Below are 16,026 nucleotides of genomic sequence, written 5' to 3' on the forward strand. Positions count from 1 at the left end.
GGGGGAGCTGTATACGGTGGTTGCTGGGGGGGGGAGCTGTATACGGTGGTTGCTGGGGGGGGAGCTGTATACGGTGGTTGCTGGGGGGGGGAGCTGTATACGGTGGTTGCTGGGGGGGGGAGCTGTATACGGTGGTTGCTGGGGGGGGGGGAGCTGTATACGGTGGTTGCTGGGGGGGGGAGCTGTATACGGTGGTTGTTGGAGGGGGGAGCTGTATACGGTGGTTGCTGGGGGGGGGAGCTGTATACGGTGGTTGCTGGGGGGGGGGAGCTGTATACGGTGGTTGCTGGGGGGGGGGGAGCTGTATACGGTGGTTGCTGGGGGGGGGAGCTGTATACGGTGGTTGCTGGGGGGGGGGGAGCTGTATACGGTGGTTGCTGGGGGGGGGGAGCTGTATACGGTGGTTGCTGGGGGGGGGGGAGCTGTATACGGTGGTTGCTGGGGGGGGGGGAGCTGTATACGGTGGTTGCTGGGGGGGGGGGAGCTGTATACGGTGGTTGCTGGGGGGGGGGGAGCTGTATACGGTGGTTGCTGGGGGGGGGGGAGCTGTATACGGTGGTTGCTGGGGGGGGGGGAGCTGTATACGGTGGTTGCTGGGGGGGGGGAGCTGTATACGGTGGTTGCTGGGGGGGGGGGAGCTGTATACGGTGGTTGCTGGGGGGGGGGGAGCTGTATACGGTGGCTGCTGGGAGGAGCTGTATACGGTGATTGCTGTTCCCTGCCTGGACTACATTCAATGGGGGCCCCCACCAACCTTAATCTGGGCCCGGGGGGGGGGGGGGGGGGACGCATATAATAATTTAATAAAATCACTATAACTTTACAGTTACGCTTTAAGTTAATCATCTCTTTTTGTGTGAAAGGCAAGGGGACACTATTACACCAGCCCCCAAAGAGAACAGAAAACTACTACAGTCCACGTCAGTCCTGGATTATACTGAATTTAGTTTTTATATAAAAATTCTATTCCCCTTACCTCAACCGCAGGGTGTGAAAATGCAGGGTCAACATGGTATCATTGGATACATTTTTAAGAAATATTTAGTGATTTCAGCACTATCTATAAAACAACGTGAAATGTAGCTTAATTAAGTCTAATTTTTCAAACCCGAATCTGCAATAAAACAATGGGGCTTCTAGAATGCCTATGTCAATATATATTGGATATGTAATATTATGCATCTTGCTACCAGAAGTATGTAATACAGTCTCATGTGGAATATCTTTATGCAAAACCAAATAAAAAGTCTTATAAAAAAAAAAATTGGGGCTTCCCATTTAAGGTTTTAAAGTTGCTCCCCACCCCACTCCCAGGGGCCGTATTTGGTATTATTTGCTAGATTTTGAAAAAAATATTTGACAATATTTGAATCTGATGTATATTTTGCAAGATATTCGACCTTCTTGACCTTTTTGTTACACCATGTATAGATATTTAATGGAGAGTACAAGAATTATAAATGTAAGTAGAGCTGTAAATAGAGGCCAACAAAATATAAATGGTAGATGTTTTGTGTTACTATGTCTGTGCCTTGGTTCTTTAAAATAATCCATTGATGATCCTTCAGCACTTTATTTTGAAGGATTAAGATCTGGTGTTTATATGTTACATTTTAATCAAATGTTTTAATCAAATGTTACATTTTAACAATGGATCATAATTCAATATGTCATAGAAATCTACTTATTCTCCTGTGTAAAAGTTCTGTCTGAAGCTACAATTTTTCATCACAGATTTGACCTGTGTGAAGAGTATGAGGCTCAAGGTTACTGCAATCTGCTAAATCATTTTGTCCTCTATTGATCCCATGGGTCACATATAGTGATATCTAGGTACATGTATTTCTAGAATGAAGAAATCTTATTAAGTGCAAATTTAATAGCTATACAGCTATATCCCCCCAAAGTTTTGGTTTCTATGTAGAAAAATGTTACTGTAGTTGTGAGATTTTATTTTGATATAATTCCAGAGAAACAGAAAAGAAAAGGCTGAAGCTGGAAGAACAGTGTCAAGAACTACATCACAATCTAAAACAGATAGATACTAAAACCAAAAAGATGTTGGAGGAAAAAGAAGATGTTATGAAGGAACTGGAAGGGAAAAGGACATTACTAGAAAATAAAGAACAGGAATGTAATCATCTGTCCAAGTTACTGGAGTTTTCCAAGGAAAATGAAGCAGTTGCTCTGGGAGAAAGGTTACTTGCACCTGCTTTTGGTCTTGGTACAGTGTTCGCAGGGCCCCTAGCATACTGTAGTATTGGCAATCCCTTTCATTAAAAGATACAACCACTTTTGCTGAAATCTTTGCTGGAAAAAGTAGAAAAGATGCTTTATAAATTGAGACTCATACTGAACCCTTATTTTTCAATGTATTAAAACTAAACAATTGATATACATACATGGACATTACCCAGCAATAAGCACTTCACATGACAAATGATATAATGTCTGCCTTATAGCGACCACAAGAGGGAGCTCAGTGTAGCCACATCAACCTCAATGGAAGATGAAAACATCTGTTTGCACTGTGGCCCCCTCCTTTATGGTAGTGTCAGAAATCAGCGCCATGGTAAATATAGTAATGTATTACTATATCGATTAGGTAAAGCTGGTGATATTGGCCCTTCCTGGATTAAACTATTGTGCATTTCAATCCATGTAGTCTTCTGTTGGAGTACTATAATATGACAGCCAAACTACAATGTAACAACACATTCCTTTGCCATTAGAAGTATCTTATTTATTAGCCTGCATTGATGATGCCTACATCTGTATGGCGCCAAATTTTCCCATGTTTAATTTACACTCATTCTTCCTATGAATTTCTTTCATTACATTTTAGGGCTGCTTTAGATCTTCATTTACGTCATGCCATGATAGAGAAGCAGACGCAACATGATGCACTCACCCGAAAACAAAAAGAGAAGGACCGGGATATGCGAAACATCAAGAAACTGGAGCTACAAATGAAGTCAGCCAACGATGCCCTCACCCACACACAGTCTTTATATGACAAGATTAAAGCAGAGGTATGTTTTGTATACAGGCAGTCCCCGGGTTACATACATGATCGGGTCTGTAGGTTTGTTCTTAAGTTGAATTTGTATGTAAGTCGGAACTGTATATTTTATCATTGTAATCCCAGCCAGAACTTTTTTGGATCTCTGTGACAATTGGATTTTAAAAATGTTGGGTTGTCATAAGAACCAGTAGTAACAATAAATCTTTATTACAGACGCCTGTCATAACTGTTACAGCTGTTTATTGTTGCCTAGGACTAAAGTACATGTACAATAAATTACCAATATCCAGAGGTCCGTTTGTAACCAGGGGTCGTATGTAAGTCGAGTGTTCTTAAGTAGGGGACCGCCTGTATTTATAAGAGGGTGCTGGTTAGGCATATTAACTAATGCATGTGGAGACACTGCTGTACATACATTGATTTGGGGATATTATGCAATGAGGGTTTAAACATATGGGACCCCAATCCGAGGTTTGCATTACGTCCCTTTGCAGTCTTGTTACACCACTGTTATCACCAATAACTAAAATGATGCAATTTCTTCCTTATATCCCTTGCTGTATAGATGAGTTAGTGGCATACTAATTCATCCATTCCCAATCACTAATGAAGTATACGTATATTACACTATATAAAACCGCTAAATCTAATTCAGTGTTGTCCAACAATAGAAAATGTGTTGTGACAGAAGAAAAAAGAAAGACAGCTTGCTCACTGCTGCCATAGAGCTACATTCTAGATGGGGCAGTAGTGAGCAAACCTCGTCTCACCGTACCATGCCCAACTCGTGCCAATGTACTGCAATTGATTGGTCAGGTACCATTCCCCACGGCTTGTGGCTCACGGCCCATGACTGCTCACACGGACATGTGAATGGAGCCTTATTGAAAGACTACGCAGTTGATACTAACCAAATACTGGGAGAATGTGGAAAGATTGTTTTAATTAATAGTTGCTTGATGATCTACAACTGTTCATGTAAGTGATGGAGACTACAGAAACCAGGACTGGTCTACTAAATAAGTGTCTATGTCACAATTCTAGAACAGGTCTGTTTTAGTGAATACTTTAATTCCCTATAAAATATAATTAATCTTCAGAATTTTGTCAATAGTGTGTCCTAATACATTGATGAAAAGTTACAGTTATAAGTACTATTATTTACTCAGACACGTCAGGAGATTGAACACATGTACTGTACGTTAAATTCCGCAGAATACACACATTGCATCAGAATAGATTTACTAATTCATGTACATTAGGCACTTGCCACTAAAGCAATTTACTGATTTGGGCTCCAAAGTGGAGCCAAGTTGGCTGTGTTGATATATAATTGTAAGCATTTGTTGGGTGAATTCCCTTGTTGACGTGGTTTCTTTTTATCCGGTGCTTCCTGCTGGAAGGGATGTATACTGTGCAGATGGATGAGGTTGCCTCAGTCTGCCTGTATAAGCTTTGGATAAGTTCAGCTTATATGCCGGGAGCTTTCCTAGCGTGTACGCCGAGCATATGAGGGATAGGACTGTATCCCAAAGGGTCATCAATAATTTTAAAAAAATTTATTTTTCTATATATTATGGTTATTCTAAGGAAACACTTAGAACTATTATTTATAATTAATTTCGTTGCTTTCATTTTGTAGATGGACATTTTCCCGAAAGATGATGGCTCACTTATAGAAAAGAGGAAGGAATTGCGCAAGGAAGTTGAAACACTTAAAAGGCAGTTTGCACAACAGGTTGGGACCGAGCATATTGTATTGTCGAATGTTATTGAAATTGCATGCCTTGCAAAATTAAAAGGTGTATTCCCTTAAAGACCAGATTCTTAACCCCTTAAGGACGCAGGTTTTTTTTGCTCATTTCTCACTCTCCACCTTCAAAAACCATAACTTTTTCATTTTATCGTGTACATAGCTGTGTAATGGCTTATTTTGTGCGTAAAAAAATTTTACTTTCCCGTGATGTTATTTATTATTCCATGATGTATACTGGGAAGCAGGAAAAAAATTCCAAATGTGGAAAAATTGAAAAAAAGCATGTGCGTCACGTTCTTGTGGGCTCAGTTTTTAGGTCTTTCACTCTTCACTCCAAATAAAACCTCTACTTTATTCTTTGGTTCGGTACGATCGTGGTAATACCAAATTTATATAGGTTTTATTGCGTTTTTATACATTTTTAAAAATTAAACGAATGTGTATGAAAAAGGGAAAAAATTTTTTACCATCTTCTGACGCTAATAACTTTTTCATACTGTGGTGCACAGAGCTAACGGAGGTGTCATTTTTTGCGAAATGAGCCAACGTTTTTATTGCTACCATTTTGAGGAATGTGTGACATTTTGATCACTTTTCATTACATTTTTTATGTCATGTAAAAAGGTGTAAAAGTTGCATTTCTGACATTTGGGCGCCATTTCCTGTCTCGGAGGTCACCGCCGGTTAATACCGTTTTTATACTTTGACAGATCGGGCATTTTGGGATGTGGCGATACCTAATGTGTTTGTGATTTTTACTGTTAATTATATTTTATATCAATTCTAGGGAAAAGGGGGTGATTTGAACTTTAAAAAATGTAAAAAATTTATAAAATATTAAAACTTTTTTTTTTCCACTATTTCTTAGACCCTCTAGGGTACATTAACCCTAGATAGTCAGATCGTTCCTACCATATACTGCAATACTACTGTATTGCTGTATATGGAGTTTTTGCATGTCTGGTGTGGTGCCAAGTGACTGGCGCAAGGCAAATGTGGTGCCAATATATAAAAAGGGCTCTAGAACTTCGCCAGGCAATTACAGGCCTGTAAGCTTAACTTCCATTGTGGGTAAAGTATTGGAAGGGTTAGTAAAAGACTACATACTGGAGTATGTGACATCAAATAGAATAATAAGTGATAACCAGCATGGGTTTACTAAGAATAGAAGTTGTCAAACTAACCTTATCTGCTTCTATGAAGAGGTGAGCAGGTGCCTGGATGGAGGAGCAGCTGTGGATATTGTGTTCTTGGACTTTGCAAAGGCATTTGACACTGTTCCTCATAGACGCCTGATGGGTAAAATTAGGGCTATTGGTTTGGCAGAAATAATTTGCAATTGGATTGAAAACTGGCTGAAGGATCGTATCCAGAGAGTTGTGGTCAATGATTCCTACTTGGAATGGTCACCAGTTATGAGTGGTGTACCTCAGGGTTCTGTGCTTGGCCCACTACTATTTAATATATTTATTAATGATATAGAGGTAGGAATTAATAGCACTGTGTCTATTTTTGCAGATGACACCAAGCTGTGTAGTGTAATACAGTCCATGGAGGATGTTCATAGGCTGCAGGGTGACTTGGACAAACTGAATGTTTGGTCATCCACTTGGCAAATGAGGTTTAATGTGGATAAATGTAATGTTATGCACCTGGGGGCCAATAATCCAAAGGCAAAATATGTCCTTGGGGGAGTAAATCTGGGAGAGTCCCTTGTTGAGAAGGACCTGGGGGTACTAGTAGATCATAAATTGAATAACAGCATGCAATGTCAATCAGCTGCCTCTAAAGCTAGTAGGATCTTGTCATGTATCAAAAGTGATGGGGATGTAATATTACCACTATACAAGGCATTGGTTCGGCCATACCTGGAATATGCTGTCCAGTTTTGGGCACCGGTCCATAAAAAGGATGCCCTGGAGCTGGAGAGGGTTCAACGTAGAGCCACAAAAATGATATGGGGTATGGAGGTTCTTAGTTATGAGGAAAGATTAAAAAAACTAGATTTATTTAGTCTGGAAAAGAGACGAATACGAGGGGACGTGATTAATTTATATGAATATATGAATGGTCCATACAAAAAATATGGTGGTAAGTTGTTTCAGATTAAATCAAATCAAAAAACGAGAGGGCACTGTCTCCGTCTGGAGAAAACTAGGTTTAATCACCGGAGGCGACAGGGCTTTTTTATTATGAGAACTGTCAATCTGTGGAATAGCCTGCCTCAGGCACTGGTCACCGCAGGGACAGCGGAGAGCTTCAAGAAGGGTCTAGATGCCTTTTTACACCTATATAACATTGATTGTTATGTTATATAGAATTGTTTCCCCTAAATCCCTTCCTCATCCAATCCCGTATAAACTATGAAACTATTCATTACAATGAGCCACTGGCTCATTGTAATGAATATGCAGAAGCCATTCAGCCTCAGGTCAAACGAAGACCTGAGGGTGTCATGGCAACCTAGCGCCGCCATGCTTTCAGTGCTGCCGGCGACTTTGCCGGCGCCAAGGAAAAGGTTAACACCCACAATCGATGCAAGCACCGACTGTGAGCGTTAGCAATTGTACTTTGCTGCGATATGCAGAAAGCCCATCTCTGTATGTAGAGGGCTCAGCCCATGAGCCCTCTTCATACATCCTTCATAGCTCTGTGGCGGATATATCCGTCACAGAGTGTGAAGGGGTTATATATACTCAGGATAACAAAATAACACATTCTCCAATTCACAAAAATATTTGACAGATAAAATTCCAACCTGTCTCTATCAGACTTGGTGTTTACAATTTGGTTGTCCCTGTATCCGACCATAAACTCCTGACTATAGTTGGACAGATACCTCTCATGAATAGCCTCTCTGGTTTGCACACTTCAGCGCTCTCTGCATCCTGCCTCTCCCCCCCTGTAGTACAGGACCAGCTAAGACACACTTCAGACACATCTTTCCCAGCAAGCAATGTGCAGAGACCTTCTCTATTAACTCCAGACAAGATAAGGTCTTGATCCAAGGGTAGGGAAGGGTGGCATAGCAGGGCTGACTGTGTGTGTGTTATAGGGGAGATAGCAGAGCTGAGTGAGTCATTGTGTGTTATGTCCATCTCATGGCTTTGATTTGTCTCCTCTCTCTTTTTCTATGTGTCAGATACTAGTAAGATGTTCCGAAGCTAAATGAAAGTGTATATAAACCCTGTACCCAAATAATTGAAGTACACTGTCAGCACACAGCATTTTATAGCATAGAGGAATCATGAAGTGTCTGCTAATAGTCTCCGCCCACACACTATCACTGAGTGATAGGAGCTAAACCAGCAATAAAACAGAGTATGTGGGTTAAAAATTCTTCAGTCATCACTCATTACTGGAAAATAGGTTTTATATTTTGTAAATTTAAAGCAGTAAAATCACTTGGCTGAAATAAATACTATTCTGTGTAAAGGAATATAACTTGATGATTGCACTGTTCACACTACTCATTCTGTTTTACTCCAATGCAGCAAACCCTAACAGAAGTAGAGGCTCACATATTGGCTCAGTGTATCGCTGAAGAGGAACAACTTGTAAAGCGGCAGGGAGAATGCCGGGAAGAGCTGGTCAATTTAACTCGGCTGATGCAAATCAAAGCCGATGAGAGAGAGCAAAAGTCAAGAGATTTTGTTAAAGCTCAGGTAAGTCATGTTTATGTAACAAACTAGAGATTATCCTATCAATACTAGATAGATATGTTTTACCATTTTTGAAAGCCTAATCGGCATACATAGTAATAATAAAATTAAATGGATAGGTCCGATACCCACATTCAAAATACAGCCCCTTAAAACAAACTCAAAAAAATGTAAACATCTTATCAACTAAATACTCCTATAGTCAATCAATAAAGAATAATCAGCTATTCAATATCCCTTGTATCCAGTAGAAGCTCTCCATTCACATCTACCTTCAGCCCTGGCTACTATATAATGGGTAACCTGGGTCTAGCAGTCATTTATATTAAAAATATCTGTCACAATGCTGGTTCTCATCAATGCTCATTATTACAAACAGCAACGCTATCAGCAAGTTCTGCAGGAAATTAAGGGACGGGATCTTATTATTGGAGAACATAAGAAGAAAAACCAAGAAGTTCAGAAAAGGTAAATGCACTATAGAAAATGGCAAGTATTCTAAAGTAGATAAGTTATACTGTAAGCGCTTTTCATTAATCTTGATTTAATCTTGTTTGATAGAGGAGAAAAAAAAATATGCTTTAATAAGCATCCATCATACCCTATAACGGTATGGTGGATGCTCAAAGTCTTTATGCGGCAGGTGTTACTTTTAAGTCTATCCTGTTATTGCAGTATATAGAGAACTTTTTAATAACTTTTTTATTGCTGAATTTGTTTTTGGTATATACTTTGCATGATGTTTTTAAGAATTTTCCTTTATAAAAAATTTTCTATCACTTAAAACACATTTTAGTTTGTTTTTTTATTTTGCTAAAATGTTTTTATTCAATATTTTCACATTTTTATAAACAGATATAAATATTACAACTTTAATATTACACAAATGCTATTATAAGAATGAGCAAATGCGAAGGTATTTTTTAACCCTTCATCACCGACTTTTGTTTTCATCTTAATGTCCAGACTCTATTTTTAGAATCTGACAGGTGTCAGAATAATTGGTTATAACTTCGGAACGCTTTAACATATCCAGGTGCTGTTAAGATTGTACTTCACATTAGTTATAACATTTAAGTGATAAGTTTTGCTTTTTGTTCAGAAAAAAGGAAAAATTTGGCAAAAGTTCGGAAAAATTCTTTAAATGTTCTGCTTAATAACAAATATTTTTGGAATGTCTGCTTTATGATGGCACAATGACAAAGTGTCCTGCCATTTTTCTAGGATGTTATGAGGTGTAGAACTTTAGGTGCGATTTTTTTCCCCTTTACATGAAAATCACAAAGAATCTCACATTTTGAGGGACAACTCAGCTTTCAAGTGACTTTGAAGGGCCTAAATAATAGTAAAACCCCATAAATTACCCTACTATAGAAACCACACACCTCTACGCAAGTACAAATTCTATTACGTCAATTAACCCTTTAAGTGTTTCACATAGGTTAATAACGAAATGGAGTCCAGATTCTTGAACGGAATCCAAAGAGAAAAATAACATTTCCAACAATTTTATTGAGACATTAAAAAAAGTGTGCAGGTAATTCAAAATACAGGAATTTACTTGGAAAGAGAAAGTAAATTGCCTGTGCGTTTCGGAAAATAATTCCTTAATTGTAATTAGTTTCCGAAACGCGGAGGTGATTTATTTTGTCTCTTCCCAACCTGTGTGAATTCCTGTATTTGGAATTACCTGCACACTTTTTAAAATGTTGTTTTTCTCTTTGGATTCTGTTCAAGAAGCTGGACTTAATGGTTTTGGATTGTGTAATTGGAGGAAAGGTTGTCCATGCTCATGGATCCACAGTAGAACTACATGGCCCAGCATCTCAGGTGAGCTGACACTGAACTTTGCTTTTTGTTATAAAACAAAAAGGAAGTGCGATTTAGAAACTTTGGAATTTTTTTGGAAAATGCATTCATTTGAAATGCATGATGAAATGCTCTGGAAAGTCTGATGCTTAATTTCTCCCGAGTGTACGGATACCCTATATGTGGTGGTAAACAGTTTTATGTGCACACAGCCGGGCATGGAATGAAAGCAGCGCCATTCAGAGCAGATTTGTATTGTCACATTGTACAAGCTATAAAGTCTTTATTATTATTTTTTTTATATAATGCGAACATATGAGGGCTTATTATTTGCGGGTTGAGATATAATGTATAGATAATAAATTTTGGGAGTCTCTAGCTTATTAAATTATCTATTCCAATGGAGAAGCAAACAAAATCAATTTTTATTATGGATTTTAAGCAGTTTTGTTGTCCACTCGCCATAACATAGAAATAATATTTTCTTTATTCCCTAGTTCACTACGATGGACTGTGATACCGCATTTATAAACTTTCTCATCTTTGCTCAATTTTAATTGTATCAACAAGTTTTCAGAGGCATAACTTCTGTATTTTTCTGTTGACCGATATGGTTGAGGGTTTTTTTTTTTGCGAAAAGAGTTGTTCTCTTTAGTCGTATCATTTTAGGGTGCTTTTTAAGGAACATTTGATAGAAATATATACACTCACCGGCCACTTTATTAGGTACACCATGCTAGTAACGGGTTGGACCCCCTTTTGCCTTCAGAACTGCCTCTATTCTTCGTGACATAAATTCAACAAGGTGCTGGAAGCATTCCTCAGAGATTTTGGTCCATATTGCCATGATGGCATCACACAGTTGCCGCAGATTTGTCGGCTGCACATCCATGATGCGAATCTCCCGTTCCACCACATCCCAAAGATGCTCTATTGGATTGAGATCTGGTGACTGTGGAGGCCAGTGAACTCATTGTCATGTTCAAGAAACCAGTCTGAGATGATTCCAGCTTTATGACATGGCGCATTATCCTGCTGAAAGTAGCCATCAGATGTTGGAAACATTGTGGTCATAAAGGGATGGACATGGTCAGCAACAATACTCAGGTAGGCTGTGGCGTTGCAACGATGCTCAATTGGTACCAAGGTACCAAAATATTCCCCACACCATGACACCACCACCACCAGCCTGAACCGTTGATACAAGGCAGGATGGATCCATGCTTTCATGTTGTTGACGCCAAATTCTGACCCTACCATCCGAATGTCACAGCAGAAATCGAGACTCATCAGACCAGGCAACGTTTTTCCAATCTTCTACTGTCCAATTTCAATGATCTTGTGCAAATTGTAGCCTCAGTTTCCTGTTCTTAGCTGAAAGGAGTGGCACTAGTCTTCTGCTGCTGTAGCCCATCTGCCTCAAAGTTCGACGTACTGTGCATTCAGAGATGCTCTTCTGCCTACCTTGGTTGTAACGGGTGGCGATTTGAGTCACTGTTGCCTTTCTATCAGCTTGAACCAGTCTGCCCATTCTCCTCTGACCTCTGGCATCAACAAGGCATTTCCGCCCACAGAACTGCCGCTCACTGGATGTTTTTTCTTTTTCGGACCATTCTCTGTAAACCCTAGAGATGGTTGTGCGTGAAAATCCCAGTAGATCAGCAGTTTCTGAAATACTCAGACCAGCCCTTCTGGCACCAACAACCATGCCACGTTCAAAGGCATCAAATCACCTTTCTTCCCCATACTGATGCTCGGTTTGAACTGCAGGAGATTGTCTTTAACAATGTCTACATGCCTAAATGCACTGAGTTGCCGCCATGTGATTGGCTGATTAGAAATTAAGTGTTAACGAGCAGTTGGACAGGTGTACCTAATAAAGTGGCCGGTGAGTGTATATGACGGGAAGATTTTTTTTTTTAACACACCATTCACCGTGCAGGATATGGTACAGATTAATACGGACATGGTGATACCAAATTTCTACTACTTTGTTTTATTTACTTTATTTGGTTTTCATATGTAGCTGGGGTGATTAGGGGACTTTTTACTTTATTTAATTGTTCTAAAATGAATATTACTTTTTAAAAAAAATGTTTTCTATACATGGGCTCTAACAAGCTGTTAGTTACAGAAAAAAATGTTATCCTACCAATTGGTTGTAATGAAACAAAGAGTGACAAATTTAAAAGGGGTCTGAATACTTTTATACTTAATCTGATAAAGGAATTATAATTTTAATCTTATTAGACTCAAAGAATATGCCGAGATGTATGACATAATTCGCAATGAAAGAAACAAGTGTGTCAGCCTGATTCAGATGGCTACGCAGCGAGCAGCAGAACTACGCGAGAAACTCAAAATCTATGGAAACGAGATGGAAATACTGAGAACCAATGTTTCAAGTAAAGAAAGGTCTGTGCTATGTTACATATATATAACAGAGGAATTGGGAATAGACTGGCTGAAAGTACACCTCTGCCTCCTAATATGCTATTTTTACATTTGGAAAGTGAATTTTACATGGATACATTCTCAAAGAAAAGTGTACCTTCAGATGCTGGAAATATATATATATTTTTTAAAAATGTTTAACTTGATGTTAACATGGTTTATTTTAAGAAATCACCTTACTGTGCATGTAAACTAACAGTATTTTAATATTAAAGCTTTAAAAGGGGTTATACGAGGGTATAAAAAAAACAAAAAAAAAAAACATTGGTGACCGGGATGGGGTGGGTTTAAAAAAAAATAAACATGTTCTTATCTCCCAGCGCCCTCCAGCGCTATCATCTCTCCAGCCTGTGCACCATGTAAACAAACGGGGGCATGGAAGCCACGCTCAGCTGCTGGACAGCGAAGGTGGGCGGCCACACCTACCCATCCCTTTCCCCAGCTTTGTATCATGTGGGACGGATGGGTCATAACATTGTCTTTTTTTAAGATTATGTAATTACCTTGTCCCACAAGGGCACAATAATGTGATCACGTAGTTCAGTGTGTTATACTCTCAGAACAACATTATTTTAGGCTATGCAGTCTGGTACAACATAATAGGGATGTGCTGCAGTCTGTACCCCAATTAACACCTATGGAGCCTGGAGCCCCTCAGGCTAATTTGCATAATTTTAAAAGCCTTTTTTTGTAAAAAAAATAAAAAACATAAAAAACAAGGGCATAAGAAGGGGCACAAACTTGCATGTCAGTATTCTTGGTTTCCGATCCTTGATCCTGGTGGTAGATGTCCTAAGCACTAACAGTGTCACAAAACTGCTGCAAATACATGGTAAATACATGTGCAAGCTCCTAAGATGTTCTTTTTAGTGCAAAGTTAGACAGAAAACTGGTGCAGACACTTTATGTGTTATTGATAAGGGGAAAGAAATGTATTTTGTATGGGTCCAACTGCTTTTTGTTTAATCAACGAGGAGGAACAGGATCCCTACTCTTGTTATATGGGGGGTATATGTGTGCTAACCCACGTTATCTTGTTTTAGGAGAATAATTAACCAAACAACCTATGAAAATAAATAAACTATAAAATATTTAATTTACTTTAATAGGCAGCTCCAAAAGGCTATGTTAAAGCAGGCAAACAACCATGTAATACGAGATAGTCTGCAGAAGGATGTCAGTAGGCTCAGCCTTCATCTTCAAGAGGTGAAAGAAAAGAGGGAACAGAAAAAAATTGAGATTGGGAGGCTCACCAATATGATCAATGAGGCAGAAGAAGAAATGATGAAACTTCGCAAGAAGTATGAATCGGCTGTCCAAAACCGTAATGAGAGGTAAGATTGGGGGGTTATATGTACAACAGTTTTTTCGTACTTTCAGGCAAAGGCATTTTTATTATTATTTTTTAAATCCTCCTCCATACTAGGAGTGGGTTGAATAATTGAGTATTTTTTTTTAATCTTCCAATTTAAAAGGGGAGTCCAGTTAATAGAGCGAGAGGAAGAAGTCTGCATCTTTTATGAGAAGATAAATACCCAGGAAATGCTTCTGAGGAATGGGGATGTTGAGATGATGGCGCTGGATGAAAAGATACGTTTCCTGAAGATGAAAGTCACAGAAGAGAAATGGCAAATTGAACAAACTAAGAAAGCGCTGCCAAATAAGAAAGCCCTTGAGATGGACCTCGTAACTCTTCAAATCCAGGTCAAACCTATTAGCTGTCAACTTGTCATCACCTTTTCTTTATATTTACTTTTTACGTGTAGGATACAAGTAGAAAAGTAAAAAAAAAAAAAGAAAAAACCCTGCTAAGTAGATATATGAATCTTTGAAATATGTCTTATGGCTTATTTAGACGACAACGTTTTACTGTCTGTGTGACCCATATGGTACTACCAGAAGGTGAGAAGGCAAATGATATCACATGTAAAAACATTGCAAAAAATGGATGTAAAACAGCAAAAGGTTTGCACAAATAAATAAATAAGGCCTATAGAAGTAGATTAGAATCTTTGAGGACAGTTATAATAGCTTGGATAATTTAACAATTTGATATGCATTTAATTGTAGAGATTTGGAAAATCTGTTTTGTCCATTTAATCCCATACAAGTTTAAAATGATGGAAAACTAATCTCAGAACAGCACATTTTAGAAGGGAGTCCTTGTCCTCAGAATTTTCCTTTAAACTATTTCGACATTGTACAATTACACTGTTCTGTTCTGTTCTGTGTTGCATATTGAGCTACTTGCATATTTCCACACTAAATTTAGCATAAAGTGAGTTCTTGTAAGATTCAGATAATTGGTTTCCACGTCTGAAATATTTGCATTTGGAAGTTTGAGAAGATGGTGTAATAAAATGCATTGCTCATAAATGAGATAGGACAGAGGACAGCATTTGCACTTGATGATAAAAATAAAACTGTACAGTACTTTAATGGGTGCTATAACTTGTCAAATAGCTATCCCAGTGCGATGACAGAGCAGCAGAGCTTGAGGAACTGGCACAGGGCCCCAATAAAGAAGGCCGGATACGCATTCTAGAAGGAAAGGATCCGTCTGTACAAGATCTTATGAGGAAAATGGAGGAGGTGAGTGTGGTGGGAAATAAAAGTTATGGCTTCATTGGCCTGAGAGTCTCTGGTTGAGATGTTCTCCATTTTGGAAAATAAGAGCCTCTCCTAAACAGCGTATCCTCTCTCATGAATAGATTTATAGGTGTAGAAATGCTTTGTCTTGGAGATCAATTACCCTACATTATACATTCCCTACCATTTTGGAAGGCTGAAGTCCTTGCAAATCACACACATTGCTGTAAGGTCTTACACAGCACCCAAATCCTGCAACAGGATGGGAAGATTTAACGCAAGCAGTTTTTTAAAGAATTATGGCCGATTTGCATCACACATAGTCACCATCAATGTGTGAATGGAGGAGATCACATAGGGATTGTATTACAAGTAGTAGTATTACAGCTATGTTCATACAGTGGCACTGTGAATCCACAGAATTCACTGTGCATTACTGGGAGGGACATTCTCACAAAACTTTATGTAAAACTTCAAACCGTAATTATCTGTTATCGCTGTTCATAGCCAGTTCTGTGAATAAAAGTGTAAAGGTTTACCATACAGTAGGTGTACCTAGCTTTTCTAAAAACTTTGTATGTGAATATGAACTTCAAGCCATCATGTGATTTTTAAACTAATTTCTCTTTCCAGCAGATCCAAACCAAGCTGTATGTATCTTTTGTTTTAATTCCTATGCTATGCTGGGATGTGGAGATGTAGTTATTGTTCCACACTGAGCTGTAGAGACC

At 38.8% G+C, this 16,026-nt stretch overlaps 1 protein-coding gene across 1 annotated transcript in view; it reads left to right on the plus strand.

Moving 5' to 3' along the window:
* The window catches only part of CCDC146 (coiled-coil domain containing 146), a 70,694-nt gene that overhangs the window by 43,834 nt on the left and 10,834 nt on the right, over positions 1-16,026 (plus strand). The window contains exons 8-16 of the mRNA XM_072147229.1: positions 1,971-2,198; positions 2,846-3,032; positions 4,668-4,763; positions 8,276-8,446; positions 8,823-8,911; positions 12,503-12,667; positions 13,816-14,040; positions 14,182-14,410; positions 15,170-15,298. Of these exons, the coding sequence (XP_072003330.1) occupies positions 1,971-2,198; positions 2,846-3,032; positions 4,668-4,763; positions 8,276-8,446; positions 8,823-8,911; positions 12,503-12,667; positions 13,816-14,040; positions 14,182-14,410; positions 15,170-15,298 (1,519 nt within the window). The remainder of the gene's footprint in view (positions 1-1,970; positions 2,199-2,845; positions 3,033-4,667; positions 4,764-8,275; positions 8,447-8,822; positions 8,912-12,502; positions 12,668-13,815; positions 14,041-14,181; positions 14,411-15,169; positions 15,299-16,026) is intronic.

The sequence above is a fragment of the Engystomops pustulosus genome, chromosome 4, assembly GCF_040894005.1.
Source record: "Engystomops pustulosus chromosome 4, aEngPut4.maternal, whole genome shotgun sequence".
NCBI lineage: Eukaryota > Metazoa > Chordata > Amphibia > Anura > Leptodactylidae > Engystomops > Engystomops pustulosus.